The sequence below is a fragment of the Asterias rubens genome, chromosome 11 (assembly GCF_902459465.1).
Source record: "Asterias rubens chromosome 11, eAstRub1.3, whole genome shotgun sequence".
Taxonomy (NCBI): Eukaryota; Metazoa; Echinodermata; class Asteroidea; order Forcipulatida; family Asteriidae; genus Asterias; species Asterias rubens.
In genome coordinates, this window is record NC_047072.1 from 4,470,836 (window position 1) to 4,490,996 (window position 20,161).

Sequence of the window (20,161 nt, forward strand, 5' to 3'; positions counted from 1 at the left end):
AAAAAAATTAGAAATATTATTATAGCCTATATAAAAACAATCTGATATGTACAAAGTTAACAATTAAAATAGAATCATCTTAGGAAAGAAAATCAAAGCAAACATTGAAGATTAAGTAAAATAAAATAGGGAACAGAAACAGACCACCATGAACGACTGTGAAAATATATTTAAAATAAATGTTAAAAGCAAAAGCCTACATTAAATTATAAACAGAATAAACGATAAAAAGACAAGGGAAGTAAATTAGAAATATATATATTTATATACCTAAACTACCTAAACTTTCTTCAATCCTCAATAATAACATGACTATCCTTCACACCTCCAACAGGTTACACTCAGCAATCCCTGAGGTTCCCATGGTTGTATTTCGTCGCCCTATAAGAACCTCGGCGACATCCTAGTCAGAGCTAAACTTTCCCAAAGTACAGTCCGAACAGAACCCTCAACAAATAAACTGGGCTGTAACAAATGTACCCGTTCCAAATGAAGGTGAAGAGTCACACCACTGACTCTTCATACATTAAGACAGACTCTAACTCGCAATGTAGCACACCTAATGTAGTCTATGTTATATCATGTAAGAGATGTATTCTTGCGGTGTCTGTCATCACCGTTGCCAGCTTCAATCACCAGAAGTTCAACAACCTTTACACTAAGATTGGGGCTGTTGAAGTGGATACGAGACTTGGTACGGTTTCTTGGTCTTTATGGAAGAGAAATGATTCGCACAGCGAAGACTGAGTTTGGTCTAAGTCTTTCCCACATATTGTAGCAGGTAAAAAACAAAAAGTTGTAGTCGCGCAGTAATAATAATAATAATTACATTTTGCGATAAGGTCTAATGTCAGTATAAAGGAGATCGATGATTGTACATCTGACATGCGGACAATTTATTTCGATGATTGGTACTGTTTGTCTGTCATTCGTGAGTGGCAACATAGTGAGTGGTATGGTGTTATTGTTGTGGAGTGGGTCGTATTTTCATCTCGGAGGTTCTGAGTGAGTAACGATAGCCCCTCCAGGTCCTCCAAACAGCTCCCCGAGCATAAACAGTCGTGGTCCCACGGAGATACTCCCCGTTAAGATTAGAAAAGTGGCAGTCCCTGTACCACCAGGCACCGTGGTATGTCTGGGCACAACTCCTGTACCATGCATCGTTGTCTCGGTCTTTAGTTGAAAACGGCTGGTTATTTTGGACGCTCAGCGAATCACCTGAAACAAAAAACGATGTTATAATTTTAGTACACACAACTAAAAAGACTAAGGAAGTTCTCCGTTTTGTTTTTGGTGACGTTTATTTTTGTCTTGGTTGTACTTTCGTTCAAGTTATTTCCAATGTTCAACATAGAAAATTTTATAAGCAACAACTTTGAAACCTTTATGGATTTTGATGAGTTGTTCTTTCCGTTAAAGGGCACGTAAACATTTGGTTTGTAACATGTTTAATGTCCAAGTTGTATTATATACTATGGCGAAAGTGTCGAATGGGGGCGCATTTGCTGACCTAGTTCCATAGAGATTATAGTTCTCGCCATGATTTTGTGTGCACGATGAGTGATCCCCGCTTAGGGAGCACGCGCCGTGCACACACCTATCATGGTTTGTTTGATGTGAGGACACATCCCCTTGTTAATGTCGCGAAACAGTCGCATGGGGGCGCAATTACTGACAGCTCTCGCCAGCGGCGCCGGGCACATGATCGGCGTGTGCCATATAAATAGAACCCGGTCAACGCAGAGCTCGGCCACCCTTTGTCATCCTCGCTACCACGGGCAGCGCGCCGTATCGATACCTCTCGTCTTTAACCCCTGGGAGGGATGTACTAGGAAACAACGCTGAATGGCTCAGGAAATTGGTTATGTATTAGGTCAAGTGCGGCGCGCGTAATTTTAAGATTATTTGCGTATTGATTACGCCTGCGTTTTTTATGACACGAACACGTTTTTTTTAAAAGCAAAAACAAGAACATTCTTTAAGACGAAATACATGCTTGCGTGCGTAGAACATATTGAATAATGAATACGGACGCTCATCAATGGCTCATTTAATTGTGCTAGCATATAGCACATTTAAATTGGCCAATTCCAGGAGTGCGTTTTGGCAACCGTAGGCCTCCGTTAGTTCCCCCTTGGTGATCCCGTGCATTGTTCTTTGCTTCCACACTCAAAGCGCCACATCACAAAAGGCGCGTGACGGGTATATGAAACAACGCATACGTACCCCCTGACAACCCAAGGGTAGCCCTAACCCCGAAGTTACCACACGCTCGCGCTTTGACTGTGACGCCACAAACAACACATTCCCCTAACCCACGGGAACCCCGAAATTGACCCAGGACGCATAAATTCAGCAGGGTGCGGGTTAGGGTTAGGGTTAGGGCACCACTTCACGTGAAATAACATGTCGGCGCCCGTGCGATCAGCCCAGCGCAACCTCGTCCTCGAGGGGGCGAGGTAAACGAGCGCAAGCGGATAGTCGGATATAGCAACGCCGCGGGTAGGAAGTTGGTCTCTTCTTTAATAGATCCTTCCCATGAAATATGTAAATTGCACATAGCGCGTGCGCACTAAACGTTTTTGGTTGGCAAAATGAGGGAACATCGCGCTGTTTTGTACACGGCTAATGGGTGATTAATGTTAATAAAAGGAAATAATCACAGACAGAATCATAAAAACGAGTTGAATCGACGAGAGAGAGAAGGGATCAGAATAAACCATTATCTTTATCAAGGACACATTGCTTCAGAACAGTTATTTTCTTTATCGTGTCAGTTCCTAACTTAGTTAATAGCTGCAGCGAAAACGGCCGCTCGAGTCGACGTCACAATAAAATAAACTTAGCTTTGTAATTTTCAACAGGTTGTAACATAAATCAGATAAAAAAAACCACAGGATTTGATTACGTCCACGCAGAAAAAAATAGTTCGTAATTGTAATACCATATTACGTTCAGAAATAGATTCCTTTCTCAATAAATGAGAAATGTTACTGATTGTTTTGACCCTTTTGAACACACGTCACACGCAGCGACTGTGCCACGCTCACCATTTTGGTTGGCATTTAGTAAACGCCGCGTCGCCTAAAAAAAAATGTGCACTTCACCGAATAACGCACAGTGGCATTGGCCACAAGAGTATGGCGGTTCCAAGATTTTGCTGATGATGACTTCATGTGAGTTGGGTCAATACCTGCGGTTCCGGAGTAGCTTCCAACAGCCAGCTTGTAGATGCCACTAACATCAGCGATGCTAAATGAGTCATACTTTGCAAACCTGGATTCACTCTCGAAGTCTGAGAGATCTACGCGGAGTTCATACTCGCCCTGAGCGGTCAGACGGTGCAAGTTGTCGTTACCGAGCCAAAACTCTCCCTCTAGATTCCCAAAGCCCCGGCTGTAGCTGGCAAAGTCCAAATAGAAATCAACACTGCCGTCCTCCCGCCGCTGGAAAACCTTTCAACAAAAAAATGGATTTTAATAACTTAGTCTACCTCACTTTGATAAAATTCCCTCGATACAAATCATAAATCCGGTCATTAGTTAGCGTGTTAACTTACCGTCCATCCACCACCGTCTGTCTCCATATCACAGTATACCTGGAAAGCCTCACCGGAGCTTAGAGGTTGAACCGTGTACACGCCACTGATCGATACACCACTCGCAAGAATGTCAGAACAATCCTTCGGAGGGGCATCTGTACAAGTGTAAACACCAAAAACGTCGACTCTTAATATTATTCGCGTATCTGCCTTAAAATCCTGTAACAAAATGGTACCGCACGGTGGCGCACCAGGCAAGGCGCGAAAGAAGGCGCCCTTAGCGCGCGAATAGGCGCCTTGGCGGGACGCTAACTGCCGCGGGGGGCATTATGGGGAGCACGCTGCTTGCTTCGTGCGTAGAGAGTGCATAGTGCTCAGTTTTCAAACGTGTTTTTGAGTAGCGGTGTGTAACAATTGGCGGGAAGGCGTAAGGAGGCGACGTGGTTAGTGTTTTTTGTGTTCGGAGTAGCAGGGCTAGCGTTCGGAGCATTGGGAGTTGCTGTGCGTGGTGGTGACAGTTGTGTAACCGAGGGGTAGGTTTTATTGGATTCTTTTCTGTGTTATTTGTGGCAAGTTGGACCGTATAGAGACGTGCTATAATCAACTCCCGAAAGGAGGTCATATTCTATTGTACAATGTATTGTTTGCTCTGGAGTCCGGGATTTTATCAGGCCCTTAGGCAGCTGATGTTATACAGTTTCAATTACCTTAAGGGATCTCCAATTACTTCAGGGATTTCCATGTATACTTGAGGGATTTAAGTGATCTTAAGTATTTTAATTTGCCTTAAGTGACCATATCTGGCCTTAAGGAAAGGAGGATTACGTATTTGGAATCAGTAAGTACTGTGCTTTGATAGAGATAATTAATAAAACGGATCAATCGTAAACGAGGAACTTGTGTCTGCCCTCACTCCTTGGAAGTCAGTAGTTTATTACAGTTTCTAGACCCCCTCCCACACATTCTTTTAACATGCGGCGACATACGGTCGCCTAACGACCTCACCCCTAGTGCCATCAGGACTGCCGCTCGTCCTGTGCTGGTGACCAACAAAAGGAATCGCTACATTGGTGGCAGAAGTGGGATTTGCTGTAATTTTTGTGGGAGACAGGGTTATTCTAGAGGTGTTCAACTGACCCAAAAATGGATCAAGGGCAATGGTCGATGAATAAGAGTTGCTTCGGATGGAGGTTCATACAGCCAAAAACAAAGTCGAGGACGCCGTCGAGGCCAGGCGGATAATGGAGGAGGAGTTGCGCAATGATGCGTATGCAGCACGCAGAGATGGAAGAAAGACATAAGTCGGGCAGATTCCTTGGAGCCCTTACGCCGGACATGTTTTTCATCATGTCAATATGGATTTAGGAAGTAAAACAGACACCTGTATTGCATTCGATAAAGCCCCTTACCTGTTTCCGTTGTTGTGGTTCTTTCCGTTGCATCAGTTGTACTAGCCTGGTTCATGGTGGAGGAACCTATAATGTAAATCAGGAAAGAGGACACCATGTCAATATTGATTTAGGAAGTAAAACAGACACCTGTATTGCATTCGATAAAGCCCCTTACCTGTTTCCTTTGTCGTGATTCTCTCCGTTGCATCAGTTGTACTAGCCTGGTTCATGGTGGAGGAATCTATAATGTAAATCAGGAAAGAGGACACCATGTCAATATGGATTTAAGAAGTAAAACAGACACCTGTATTGCATTCGATAAAGCCCCTTACCTGTTTCCGTTGTTGTGGTTCTCTCCGTTGCATCAGTTGTACTAGCCTGGTTCATGGTGGAGGAATCTATAATGTAAATCAGGAAAGAGGACACCATGTCAATATTGATTTAGGAAGTAAAACAGACACCTGTATTGCATTAGATAAAGCCCCTTACCTGTTTCCGTTGTTGTGATTCTCTCCGTTGCATCAGTTGTACTACTCTGGTTCATGGTGGAGGAATCTATAATGTAAATCAGGAAAGAGGACACCATGTCAATATTGATTTAGGAAGTAAAACAGACACCTGTATTGCATTCGATAAAGTCCCTTACCTGTTTCCGTTGTTGTGGTTCTCTCCGTTGCATCAGTTGTACTAGCCTGGTTCTTGGTGGAGGAATCTTTAATTGAAATCAGGAAAGAGGACACCATGTCAATATTGATTTAGGAAGTAAAACAGACACCTGTATTGCATTCGATAAAGCCCCTTACCTGTTTCCGTTGTTGTGATTCTCTCCGTTGCATCAGTTGTACTAGCCTCGTTCATGGTGGAGGAATCTATAATGTAAATCAGGAAAGAGGACATCATGTCAATATGGATCTAGGAAGTAAAACAGACACCTGTATTGCATTCGATAAAGCCCCTTACCTGTTTCCGTTGATGTGGTTCTCTCCGTTGCATCAGTTGTACTACTCTGGTTCACGGTGGAGGAGTCTTTAATGTAAATCAGGAAAGAAGACACCATGTCAATATTGATTTAGGAAGTTAAACAGACACTTGTTTTGGTGATGATAAATAATTTGAAAACGTTCAAATCAAAATTAATGTCAAACAACTAAATCTTTCTTTGGAACTAAAGAAAATCCTTTTTAATCATGAACATTGAACCATTGGTAATATATTTAATCCTTATTATGTTCATTAACCACAATCAATAAATTAATGTAGGCCTTCAGGTTGTAGCGCACCCAATCTGCTTCGTAGCAAATTTTCAAAACATTTTGTATGGACAAATCTTGATGGTGTATTTTAATCATGGAAAACAATTGCTCGGTACTTTTTTCGAGGAGAAAAGGAGTCTTCAACTTAATTAGGCCCTGTCACACCTTGACGTTTAAAGTCAGCGTATGCCCACGTAAGGAAATTTTGGCGAACACCCTGACGTACGTCGAATAAGTTATAGGTAAGTTTTGTGTAAGTTAAGAGCATGCTGAAACACGCTGATATTAGTCGTTGTAAGGCGAGGTCGTCGAGAAATTGTGTGCACGCACACAAATTCTCGACGTATGCCAGCGTGTGGACCATAAGTCCACATAAGTTGTAGGTAAGTTATACGATCGTTAACACACGTTTACATACGTTACTTGTAAGTTTATCATAAGTCGATATACGGCGAGATAATAGAGTCGTTCGCAGTCTACAGATACACATACAGATACCGATACGTATCTTTGTGTGTTCACGTGACGCGTATCCGCGACTATCGTATTTTGCGCACACACGTTTGCTACGGATACAGGAGCTCATAGACGTCGTAGAAAAATGAATACTGTTTTGCAGCCTTTTTGGCTGTCTTTTTGGCTGTAGATAGACAATTGTTAGTCATTTGCAAGCGAAACGATGTATAAAACACGGGGTCTTTATAGGTCATGCTTTTCGGGAAAAACACTCGTGATGAGTGCGAGCGCACTCAAGTGACATACCTATATTTTGCGAAACAAAAACCAACACGCGGCTGACGTGAACGGATACGGATATCCGTATCTGTATCCGTACGCTTGCGATACCTCTCTAATGTCTAGCGTACCCATGACTTATTTCTAACCTATGAGTAACGTGCTTTGAGTGAACGTGTTTAACGTGTTCCGGACGACCACATAACTTACTGAACGTGTTTCTAACTTACAGCTACCATAGAATGGCGTATTGGCAGCGTTTATGGGAGTCGGTATATACAAATTGGGTTCGCAGGAGGATTATTACAATGTCAAGTGTAGTTGTTATTTCAATCGTCGAGAGGCACCCTCTTTATAGGCTACTACATGTAATCGTCGGCAATACGATGTTGCGCGCTATGCAGTAATTAGATTACTGTACGTTGTGAACGCTGGCAAAACGCTATTGTTATGGAAACGTTCTATGCAAGTTATTTTAAATACGGTATGCATACGTCCAATTCGTTATGAACACGCTTTGTACACGCTCAAAATTGAAAAATTTACGATAGTTCAGCGTATGCCATTGTTTTAGAGAAATTTGCATACGTCGGTATATGCTGACTAAGACATCAAGGTGTGACATGGCCTTTAGAGAGAGAAAGTCTCTAGTTGTAGCTGATCTTGTTGTTTGGTAGTCGATCGCTATACCAACAAAACAAACTGCAAGGATTGCTGGGAAAGCTGTTGTCCTTTCACATAAAAAAGCACATTATGTGATATTTTGCAATTATTTAGAAAAAAATCACCGGGAAAGTTGGTCACCCCACGTAACACTAGTAAGGTCTTACGCACTCGATTGAAGTTACGAGTGCTTCGTGAATATGACGCAACTCACTAAGGCCTAAGAAGGCTTCATGAATAAGGCCCCCGACTTCTGAAATCGTACTGCGCTTTGTTTGTTGTTTCGGGCCGTTCAAAATAATATACAGTGGCCTGCAGTACGCTTTGGTTGTCTAAATTCGAACTATAAAAACATAGCTCCATCGGGCTAGTGAAACTGTGTACGTTTTGTACGCTTGTCGAAGATGGGAGTAGACCCCTAAGACTGGTATTTATCAACATTTATTCCGAAAATTGTACATACTTTAACAATTTTAGATCTTCACGGCAAAATAACGATGGTTTCATTTAACCAAAGGATAACCTTACCATGAAGGAATTCCTTAAACGCAGATACCAGGACTTGCAGCTGCTCCAGCTGTCGTCTTATACCCAGTACCTCAGAAGTAACATTTTCTTGAAAACCAGACAATGATACTAGCAACTCTTGCACTTGAAGTGTTGTGTCTTTAAACTGGTGTGTTGCGTTTCTTAGAGCCGAAGTTATCATTTTTTGGTTGGTCGATACTGCGATCTGCAGTTCCTCAAGCTGTCGCCTTGTTACCATTTGTTCAGTTTCAACCATATGTTGAATGGTGGAAGAATTGCAGCCTATCTCTGAGTTCAATGGAGGAGAGCTTTGTGAATATACTAGTGGGTTGATGGTGATCACTTGTTGCTGGCACACACTGTTTTCACTGAACGTAGGTGATGGGTCATCGCTCTCTACAGACTCTGCAGACTTCACAGTCATAACAAGCACGAGAAAGACAAACGGTCCCATGCTGCTCAAGAGTTAACAGATAATTAGTACTGCTGTTTCCTCTAGGATCAAAAACAATAGAGGAACACACAATTATATAATATATAGCTTCCCGGGCGGTGAATGGTAATAATTGAGGTATCATATTGTTACAAACTTCCCGTTTGTATGTAAATAAATAAACTGTCAAAGATACCGTGGCGGAATTGCAATTATTAAATTGTGGCGGAATCGCCAAATTCCTATGGCTCAGTTATCATAGAGAGATCTTAAGTTTATGGGACAAGCTACGTGTTAGAGTATATTAAAATACACCGTTACTCTAAAACACAGACACTTAAAGGCAGTGGACACTATTGGTAATTACAAAAACAATATTTTTTAGCATGAAACCTTACTTGGTTACGAGTAATGGGAAAAGGTTGATAGTATGAAACATTGTGAGAAATGGCTCTCTCTAAAGTGACGCAGTTTTCGAGAAAGAAGTATTTTTCCATGAATTTGATTTCGAGACCTCAGATTTAGAATTTCAGCAGCCGATTTCACGAAAGTGTGCGTAACTTGCGCTATGTTGTAAAGTTACGCCACATAAATGTTGCGTAGCTGTGCCAGTCCTTTTAAAAGTTGCATTTCACGAAACTAGTTTTAGCTGCGCAACGTTTTATTTATTATCAACACCGCGGACGAGGCTAATATCATTTTCAACGACTGTTGCCTGAAACAGCTATAAAAAAACAACGCAGCGGCCATTTTAAATCGCGACACCAAAATATTATTGCTTAAAGACTTAATTAATTAGCTAGTAAAATTAAACTAAGGGCCCCTAGTATGGGCTACTTTTCAATAATGAATTGGAAGCTTATTAGTTACAAATAAATTTGCTAGACAACTCTAAGTTAGAAATACAAATTAAAAAAATAAAGTTTTATCTCAAACAAGTTGGTCAATTTCTCGTGGATCTTAACCCTTACTGTTACTATAACAAAATTCTTTAACTTCAAATCCTTTCAACTAAATTAATCAACATGAGACCACTGTTACTCATATTATTTCATATTCTGAAATTTAAATTTAGCTAATAATCTTCTTGTAGTTTCGAAAAAATTCTTCATAATTTTATAAATTAAAGTTTGTGATTATAGTGGGTGGGGCCTTGAACGTTCTTTTTACAGTGGTCACTGGACGACTTAAAAATCAATCAACTGTTATATTTTGCCGCAGAAAATAAACGAAGGATTATAGATTAAACTAAATTTAGTTATAGAATGCATTTAAATTAATTGATTTGGACCCGTCTGTTTCATATGAAAGTATTTATTTTGTTTTGTTTTATAGGAGGTTTAATAAAGTTTATAAAGGAAATGCGAACAATTCGGGGTTGATTTGTGGATGGGGGTGTTGATCGGAACCGTTGGTTTCATGATTGACACACACATAAATAATGAAAGACGAAAGATTAGTGTTTACTGAAATTGTACTTATGGTGGAAACAACCAACGATCACTGGTCTTTTTAATTAGGTCTACCCTCTTAATTTTAATGTGGCCGATATTAAACAAACGTGTGGTTAAAGTAACGAACTTTGGCTGATGATTTTACATTTGTTTTGTTTCGCTAAACGAAGTAAGGAAATAATATTTCGGCACTGACACAACCGTCGTCGCTGCCCAAGGAATAACGTAGGCTAACCCGCACAAAACCCGTGCCGGATTTCACGAAAGCAGTGCTTAACTAGAGCTACTGTCATAAAATCTCTGTCCTTTTTAATCTGTCGATAGGCCTATAACGCTACGTAAATGTTGCGCAGCTGCGCCACTTCTTTAATTTGCATTTCACGAAACTTGTTTTAGCTGCGCAACGTTTTAATTACTGACAAACACCGCGAACGAGGCTTATGGCTGAAACCGCTTGAAAAAACTAGTCTGGTTCCCAGACCCCAAAATCTTCGACTAGGCTCTGTCCAAAAAGGAGGAATTCCTCCTTTTTCGAAGTTATCCGAAATGTTCCGAACGTGTTGTCGTCAACATTCGGACAGTATCGTTGATGTTCGGTATGGAATCATAATGCCAGTCCTGTCGGCCGTAGACTCAGGAGTTTTTATGCCAGCTATTGTTATTTAAAGCCAATGCAGGTGTTGTGCCTAAATAAAGCGTTTGCAAAGCGATGCGACAAGTTCAAAATATATAAACCTGGGAAATCGGTCCGGGATCTGGTAAGTTTTGTCCTTTTTCAAAGGTGTTTTGACTTGAGTGTTTATTAGACATTGATTGAGAATTAGGTTTCATGATTTTTGAAAGTGGTAAAAATTGGGCAAATCTGGTGACTAGCTGTCGAAATTATACGTTTTGAACCAGATTGTCATTAATTGCCGATCAAAATTATATCGGCCGTCGGGAGGAGGGTTACGTTATCGCAAGTGCAGACATGGTTTCCCTGGAAATGACCCCCGACCCGGACAAGTTGCGTCATGCTCTATTTTTAACCTTGTGTGATACCTGACCTAAGATTTTTAACGAGACGTCAAGGAATCTTCAGTCAGGGGACCAGACTAGAAAAAAACTTCACAGCGGCCATTTTTAAACACCATCTCTTTTACACGGAAAACAACATATGCAATGTTACACACAGAAAAGTTTCAACGGACGAAGGAATTGTCGGGATAAAATGGCTAAACTTTAACCACTAATCTCCGATTTTGAAAAGGTAAGTTTGTGATTAACAGTATCAGACACTCACTTTTCAGGTTATTTTGAACAGAAAAGGGTATAAAGATGTACAAACACTGACGACGTGTGGATGCGATCGTGTGGTGATACGTCGTGTGTGAACACATGGCGGACAGAACAGTTTTAAAAACCTCGTTTTACTGTGACCTTCGCTGGATGTAACGTGCATAAACACACATATTTATGGGATAACTGAGTAGAAGAAAAATAGTAACCATGGAGGTAGATGAATTACAGGATTCCGAACTACGGTCGTAGTGTCGGTGATCCACACAATTGATAGATATATCTAAAAATTATTAGCTAGCTCAAAATGGTACGTTTTTAAAACTTCGGCAGCTTCTTTAACTATCCATGGTGATGGTACATTGCGTATAATTTCCAACTATGGTAGAGGTTTTTTTAAATAGCTTAACTGAATGCTGCTGTCACAATTTGATTGTTTTCCCCCTTTCTACAATTTTCTTGAAACGTGGTCTATAAATCTTATATTTTTCATTTTTTGTGTGTAGATGCTATATGTTATTGAAAATTCGGCTTTATGAAAAAAAAGAAAAAAAAAAACGCTCTTTAAATCCCAAGCTTTATTTGTCGACGATTGTTTACGTACATCATAACCTTTTTAAAAACATGCCTATTACTTCTTGTTCTTCTCATTATAGAATCATCAACGAAAGGGAGTGACTCCAAGAAACTTATTACATGTCAACAACAACACCCAAACGTGAAGAGTGATCATGTCGTGTCTACTGTTCCTCTGATGTTTTAACTTTAACAACAGCAAATCCTTTCAACTAAATTAAATTAAATGAAAACCATTCTCTACAAATATTTTGTGAAATTCTTTTGAAATGTTTTGAAGACAAACTGTGTGACTACCATTATTTGTCATCTTCTGACAGCTCAGCTTAGTTAATATCATCATGTAGTTAAAAAACAGTCTCGATCCGTTTTATAATACAAATTGTTTTCGTATTGTTTGGTGCGTGTGGTATGGGTCTTGAATTATGTTACAGTGGTTACTGAGAATAAAACAAAAAAAGCCATGTAGTATTTTGCTGCAATAAATAAAACTATGTTTATAAATAAAAATAAACTTAATTGAAAAATGCGTATGAACTAATTTGTTTCGACTTGTCTGTCTTGTATGAAAGTATTTAATTTGTTTTGATATGGGAGGATAAAGTTTTAAATGGAAAGAAAATCGATTGATTTGTGGATATGAGACTGTTGATCGTTCATAATTGACAAATAAAATTATGAGTGTTTACTGAAATTGTATTTATGGTGGCAATTCCAACCAACAGTCACTGGTTTCAAGGACTCCGAATATCGTGGCCGCTTTAACCGTATTTATTTCCTTAAAAAACGTTTTTTTTTTTTTTTTTTTTTTTTTTTTTTTTTTTTTTTTTGGAGGGGGGGGGGGGGGGTTTCAAAGCAAAACGTACTTGAAACCATTGACTGATTAATGTGTTTTTGTCTTGTTTCCGATTAAAGAAAGCCTAATGAAATATATTTCGGAAAACACTGAACCGTCGTCGCTGCCCCAGGAGGAGAGAGGTTTCGCAGAGTCGCGGATACGAATACGCATACAGATATTGAACGGAACGCGTTCTCGTCAATTGAGCGGTGTAGTTTTGTTTTGCAAAATTCTAACGAATACCCTCAACTTGAGGCTCAAGAGGGCGCTATTAACCAAATGGCTGCACCCATGGACAACTGCCATTTCTCTTTTTCTGAAGCATGGTGCCTAACAAATGTCCAACTACATCCATGTAAAACCTGGTACATTACAAAATAACAATCCGCTACAAAAAATATGAACAAAATTTATACTCGTTGTTTACTTACGTATACATGGCGACAGATTCCCGTTTTGCGCGACTATTCTCAAACTATACAACGTATCCGTTCACATACGAGTATCGGTGACTCTGCGAAACCTCTCTAATAGCGTAAGCTAACCCACGCAAAATATGGTGAATGGCAGTTTTTTAACTTGCCCAATAAAATACTGACTTATTTATTCGGCCCAATGACCCTGACCATTTTTCTTAAAGTTTGAACTTCTGTTTGAACCAGAAGGAAGGGTCAAAATTGGGTCATGTTTTATGAAGTGTTGTCAGCCACAAAATGGCACAAATGGTTCAGGAGATATTATTTTATTGTTTATTATTATACAGTTTTGAGCTTACTGCTTATACCAGAGGGAGAGGTTAACGGTAACCCATAGGAAATTTTCCATTTCAAAAAAGTCTTGAACTAAAACTCGGGTGTGTAGTTATTTAGCTAAGGTGCAATTTCCGGTTGATCAACAGTGTTTTTTTTGTAAACAAAGGCTAATTAGTGTTTATGTACCTGAAACGGGTTATAAAACTAGTGTTTGGTTTCTGAGATACATCCAAACTCCCGGTTGACCCGGAAATAAAGTCGAAGGTGTCAACATGGGGTCACGATAACAACAGACCAATCTTCAATGCTCAAATAGCCTTGCTCAAGGCAGTCGCATTATTTACTCCCAAAAGACTCCGTTGTAAACCCACCCGTATACTACGGAAGCCCATTAGCGCCAGTAAAATATAAATTTCAAATCCGTTATTACGGATTCGCAATCAGTTATTACGGATTCGCAATCCGTTATTACGGATTAGCAATCCGTTATTACGAATTAGCAATCCGTTATTACGGATTAGCAATCCGTTGTTACGGATTTGAAATCCGTTATTACGGATCAACGCAATCCGTTATTGCGGATTAGTAATCCGTTTAATACGGATTCGTTATAATTCTTTATTACGGATTCGCAATTTGGACAGGGAACTGTCCGCCGTCTTTTTAGGAATCTTAGATCCCGACGGAGTTTAGTGTAAGGAAGATGCTTCAGAGAAGGTCTTCGTTTATATAACTGTCATAAGAATAATGATTAGAAGACAGTTGTAGTTCCATTAATTCTGGGTGACCCAATGACTTACTAAGTCCCCAGAGTGAAATAATTAAAAGGATAAAACTCAAAATTAACATCACTTGGTTGGCAAAATTGACATTGATTATATCTGAGTAGTTTTAATGAAATACATCAAGTCGAGTCTCCACCGTGAAGCATTTTTTGTCATGATATGTCTACATGTATCCATGCATATCATTCAGATTTCCGAAAACGCTCGTTATTTGCTTAACAGAAAAACCTATGATTTCAAGTTCAATAAATCATGATGAAAACATGAACAGTTGTTTTATTATTATTTTTTGTTGAACATTTAACATTTAACATGTAACGTTGCAGAAATCGGTCCCTAAAAATAGTACACATTGCCCTGGATTCGGTGAATGTTATGAAGATAATTTAAATGGTTGGAAAGATGTTTTTAAAGTTTTTAAAGTATAATGTAATGACACAATGCCATTTGTGTGATTTTCTCTATACTACGTGAAGTAAAACTGTTCGTCATTTTGGTGGTGTCAAATCTTTGACTCCACAAAATGGCGGACACCAGTCGATAGCTCTCGTCAATCAAACCACTGCACTCTAGGCTGAGTAACCAGCACATAGCGCCCTCGGGGGATCCTCGAGGGAATCCGTAATTTCGGATTACAAATCCGTAATAAAGCATTGCTAATCCGTAATAACGGATTACTAATCCGTAATAACGGATTGGAAATCCATAATAACGGATTGTAAATCCATAATAACGGATTACTAATCCGTAATAACGGATTAGTAATCCGTAATAACGGATTACTAATCCGTTATTACGGATTTACGGATTGCAAATCCGTTATAACGGATTACTAATCCGTAATAACGGATTGCGAATCCGTAATAACGGATTTGAATTTTATTTTTTGCTGGCACTAATGGGCCTTCGTAGTATACCGTATGTCTACTGTGCGTTTTCACACCGCAAGACCCAACCGTATACACCGTCACATCGCTCAACGCACACCGTGCGACTACTGTGCACAAGTCATCCGCACTCGTACCACTAACCCGCATGCGGAGGCTGTAGGCTGACAGCATTGTCGGGTCTGTAACTTCCGGGTTGAATGTGTTTCATGAACAAAAAAATCCAATATTGGTAAAAATTGGGGGGGGGGGGCTCTGGGGCTCGGATATGCTAGTATACATGCAGCTCATGAATAATGTGTATCTTTCGTCAGACCTATCAGACAACACAGGATGTGAAGCAAATGAATTATTCATTTTGATGTCCATTCACGCACTTCTCTTATCACGACTTTTGGACCCTACCGTGCTCGCTGAGCGTCCGTGGTGGTGGTATGATGTAAAAATGTCTCGTCTTTCGCGGGCATTATGGTAATGAGTTGACCGTGGGAACTCTCCTTTCGCGCTCATTATACTAGTGAGGTCAGTGGCTCAAACACAGATCATACAAGGCTGTCGGCCTGACGGCCGACGCATGCGGATAGTGTACGGTGGCATCGTGTCGTGCGATGTGGTTACACACATTTTACGCACAGTGTATACGGGTGGGTTTTTATACAGCGGAGGTCTTTTTCGGAGTGAATAATTCGACTGCCTTTAACAAGGCTAATGCTCAAAGGGTTTATAGCTGAAACGAAAATAATATTCGTATTAATAGTTCTTGAGATGGTCCCACTTCCGGTTGACCCGGAAACAAATGTCAACATAGGGTCAAGGTAACATTTGTATAAAACCCTTTGTATATACCCTTTGAAATGCTCAAAGGGTTTATAAATAATGTGGGAAGTAGAACTTGATGGTCCCACTTCCGGTTGACTCTAGAGTAAAGGTCAACATTGATTCACGGTATTAATCAAAGTTCAATATGAAATGTCCAAAGGGTCTATAACAGACAAGAATTTTAAAAACAGGTTAATATTCAAAATTAATATTCTTTATCCCCGATGCAAATTTAACATCTATTAAAATCGTTTGCAGTACCCGCTGCTAAAAATAGATTTCGAACTGTCTCTAGCCACCGGATAATATCTGTAGTCTAGTTGGTAAGACACTGCTCTATAATTGCAAGGGTCGTGGGTTCGAATCCCACCCGAGTAATATGCCTGAGATTTTGTTCACAGAACTCGGGTAAGTACTGAGTATACATTGCTGCCACACATCGGTGTATAATATGGGTAAAAACCCAAATTAATGTTTTGCTCACATTGTTTTGTTTTTTTATAGCTGAAAGACAATTGGAAACCGGATATAGTAATTAAGATATGGTTCCACTACCGGTTGACCCGGTAAAGCCCGACATGAGGTCACGGTTACGTTAAAGACACTGGACACTGGACACCGTTGGTAATTGTCAAAGACCAGTCCTCTCACTTGGTATATCTCAATATATGCATAAAATAACCAACCTGTGAAAATTTGAACTAGTTGGTCGTCGAAGTTGCGAGATGGGTAATGGAAAAAACACACCTTTGTCACACGAAGTTGTGTGCTTTCAGATGCCTTTAGTGGAAAATTACTTCTTTCTCGAAAACTACGTTACTTCCTCACAATGTGTTATACTACCAACAGCTCTTCATTGCTTGCTACAACATAAGTTTGTATGCTAACAATTATTTTGAGTAATTACCAATAGTGCCCACTGCCTTTAAAGCTAACCTTCAACGCTCAAAGGGTTTATGACTGAAAAGGCAATGATAATCTAGGCCCAATTTCATGGCTCTGCTTACCGCCGAATTCTGCGCTTCAACCACGATTCCCCGCTTACGTGCTAGTGCCGAATTTCTGCGCTAGGTTTGTAAGCGTAGTATGCCTAGGAGTACGCACGCGCAGAAGCCAGGATTTGCCACTAACCCGTGAAACACGCTTGCCGTCGGCACAAAATTCCCTGCTTGCGTAAGCGCCGATTACGGTAAGCGGAGCCATGGATTTGGGCCCTGGTGTCTAGCTTTGAGATAATGGTCCCACTTCCGGTCGAACCGGAAGTAAAGGTCGACATTTTGTCAAGGAAACCAAAGTTAATCTTAAATGTCCAACTGAAAACAAATTGATAGTCGGCTGTGTACATCTTGAGATATGGTCCCACTTCGGTTGACCCGGAAATAAAGGTCGAATTGGGGTCATGGTAACCCAAAGTTAATTTCAAATGCTCAAATAGTCTATAACTCAAAAGAATTTTAAAATCAAGTACGACGTTTCTGAGATACAGTCCAACTTCTAGTTGACCCCGAGATAAAGTCCAAAATTGCATGCCTAACCTGTACGCGCAAAGCGTTTATAACTAAACAATATAACCGGGTGTGTAGTGAATTGGTTCCACTACGGGTTGACCCAGAAGTAAAGGTCAACAATGCTCATATTCAATGCTCAAAAGGTTTTTAAATGAAATTAAATTGATAATGTTGTGTAGTTTTTGAGTATGATCCCATCCCACTTTGAACCGGAAGTAAAGGTCAACTTTGAGTCACGGTAACCAAAGTTTAATTATAAGTGCCATTTTGAATTAAGTATAGGCCTTTAGGCCTAGATTTTAAATTCAATGTTGTGGTTCAGAAGTCATGTTCTTTTGGAAACAATAAACTTCACCTTCCGGTATGTTCCGGAAGTCAAGGTTCAAAAGACGACGTCATTCCAAAACAAGTAAGTTGTTAACTTATATGCACTAAGGTCTATATGCCTACAAGACGAAATTCAAGCCGTTCTTCAACAACACGTTTATACGACTAGGCAAACATACCACTTTGCATTGCCCGAGATATAGTTGGCCTTAAATTCTCTCGACGCGGTCTTCGCACCGACAGTGTGTTACTTTTAGTACGGAGATCACGTAATGGTCTAGGTGAACGTTTTTAAGGGGAATGACACAAACAAAACTGCCACAGGCATAAACTTTACATGGAAAAAGAGAAATAAACGAGCAATTGCTGTTGATAGTATAAAACCTTATGGGAAACGACTCCTTTGGAAGTAACTTAGTTTTTGAGAAAGAGGTATAGTTTCTCACTCAAATTCTTTTATAAAAAAGACTTTAGGCCTGAAGATTTTTATCTAAGGCACACATGTTTGCTGCAAGTGTGTTTTTCTTTAAATGTTTTCTAAACTGTTGTGACCAAGTGAGTCCAAATTTTCACAGGTTTGTTATTGTATTCATGTTGTGAGAATGCTGGTCTTTGAAAATGACCAAAGGTGTCCAGGGCCTTTAAAGAAGAAAAATTGTAAATTATTGTTGTTCCCTTTAAATAATTTGTTGTTCCGGATTCGATCAACGATGCGTCTGTACCGACTGACAAACCCGCAATAACAAACATGTACTTGATGGTCTGGCTCCCCGTCCCCCCCACAAGCTCTCAAGCTCACGGCTATACTGGTGAGCTGAGGAGCCCATGCCCCGGTGTGAGTCCCCCTGACCCTATACTAGACACGGCACCGGCTGTTCGTGTTAAGCCCGGTTCATACTTCATGCGAATGCGAATGCGAAGCGAATTTGACGTCACAACCCTCTTTTCGCAGTGATATTTGCAAGTGAGTTGAACTGAGCTGAACTGCTGCGAATTTTTCGTTGGGAATTTGTGACGTCAACATTCGTATTGCATTCGCATTCGCAGGAAGTATGAACCGGGCTTTCGATCTTGGCTGTATGTGGCTGGCATATTTATTATTATTATTATTATTATTATTATTATTATTATTATTATTATGTAGTTGTCACTAGTTTCAACCGATTAAAGAGTGATTTCCCAACTAAAACTTTAAAAGAGCAGAGCTCGCACACGCAGTAAGTATAAAATGGAACGCACACGAACTTTCTCAAAGCGAATCTTACGCCAGGGCCGATTTCACAAATAATTTCTAATTGCGTGACCGATCTAGGTGTGACATTCAATAGGTGTGCCTTTGCCGCGAATTTTTCCACTATCCAGTTGGTTTTCTCGCCCTTGTCGCAAGCCAACGCTTTTGCAACCGGCGACTCACTGATTGGATTGTGTGACACTGTTAGTATCTACAGTGTCACACAATCCAATCACGTTAAAAACTGTACACTTTTTGTATTAGGTATATTCCTGAATTCATGCAAAGGGGAATGTCGTAAAGACCTAGCCCACCACAAGCAAGAATAATCAAAGTAATAGACAACATGCTCAGTAATCTTCAACTTACAACTTTAACTTCAACTCCAACTTCTGTCCTGCTCCACGAACTTACAGCACTTTCTACCGTATGTGATTGACTCTGTGTAACCGATCCCTCCGGGCTCTGCAAAAATCGCCCTAAACGCGCTCTCCTTATAAATGAATCAATCACATGTATCTAACATGCATTTCCGCCACAGTGCCAGATGGTTATCTCTAAAGTGCACGTTGTTGGTGAAATGCACAATAACAATCGTAAACTTGGCAAACATGCGTGTATTGATTTGGCTTTTAGCTTGACTCTGCGCTTTTTGACCACCTTTATCATGAAACCCAAGTATTGCACTGTGTAAGACCAAACCCTGTGTCCTGCCTCAAAATTGGCCCAAGATTGCACCACAGAGCATCTAAAATGCACAATTTCCCCGGGCCTTTAGGCGGGCCCGGACCGCACGCCATAAAAGCTTCTCACACAAATGCTCCATCGTTGACAGATTTGCACCTCCCTCTTGAAAGGTGGAAGGGGCGTGTGTCCCCCCCCATTTTGGAAGGGTGGGGGACACAATATAAAATGTCCCCCGTGTCTTTGACCACCTTTACCATGAAACTCAAGTATTGCACTGTGTAAGACCAAACCCTGAGTCCCAAACCCCGTGTCCCGTATTACGTGCGTGTCATCTCCACATTTTCTAGTTCTCTTGTAGTTATTGCTTGTTTACTGTACAGTGACGCGCTGTCTCTGTCTGCCATTGCTGTTCTGCAGCCTCTATGGCTAATTCGAGCGATATTGGTCATGTTTTACCCAGGTAACTCCGCACCCA

The 20,161-nt window shown here is 40.4% G+C and overlaps 1 protein-coding gene across 2 annotated transcripts; it reads right to left on the minus strand.

Moving 5' to 3' along the window:
- Positions 1 to 215: 215 nt before the first annotated feature.
- Positions 216 to 19,453, minus strand: LOC117296577 (techylectin-5A-like). Of its 2 annotated transcripts, XM_033779592.1 has the most exons (12): positions 19,369 to 19,453; positions 8,112 to 8,606; positions 5,893 to 5,958; positions 5,736 to 5,801; positions 5,579 to 5,644; positions 5,422 to 5,487; positions 5,265 to 5,330; positions 5,108 to 5,173; positions 4,951 to 5,016; positions 3,560 to 3,696; positions 3,194 to 3,455; positions 216 to 1,218 (listed from the first exon to the last, which is right to left on the minus strand). In XM_033779592.1, exons 2-12 carry the CDS (start codon positions 8,563 to 8,565, stop codon positions 962 to 964), a joined length of 1,572 nt encoding a protein of 523 aa, XP_033635483.1. In that variant the 5' UTR covers positions 8,566 to 8,606; positions 19,369 to 19,453; the 3' UTR covers positions 216 to 961. The 2 variants fall into 2 exon arrangements, with proteins under 2 accessions (XP_033635483.1, XP_033635484.1); XM_033779593.1 differs by lacking the exons at positions 5,422 to 5,487; positions 5,579 to 5,644; positions 5,736 to 5,801; positions 5,893 to 5,958 and having other exon boundaries at positions 19,369 to 19,445.
- Positions 19,454 to 20,161: the final 708 nt, after the last annotated feature.

Bases quoted from the DNA above. Each gene is read 5' to 3' on its own strand.
- LOC117296577 (XM_033779592.1), bottom strand. From the start codon at position 8,565: ATGGGACCGTTTGTCTTTCTCGTGCTTGTTATGACTGTGAAGTCTGCA. The intron at 5,959-8,111 runs GTAAGGTTATCC...TTTACATTAAAG, and splicing joins GTTTAAGGAATTCCTTCATG to ACTCCTCCACCGTGAACCAG. The intron at 5,331-5,421 runs GTAAGGGGCTTT...TTTACATTATAG, and splicing joins AATCACAACAACGGAAACAG to ATTCCTCCACCATGAACCAG.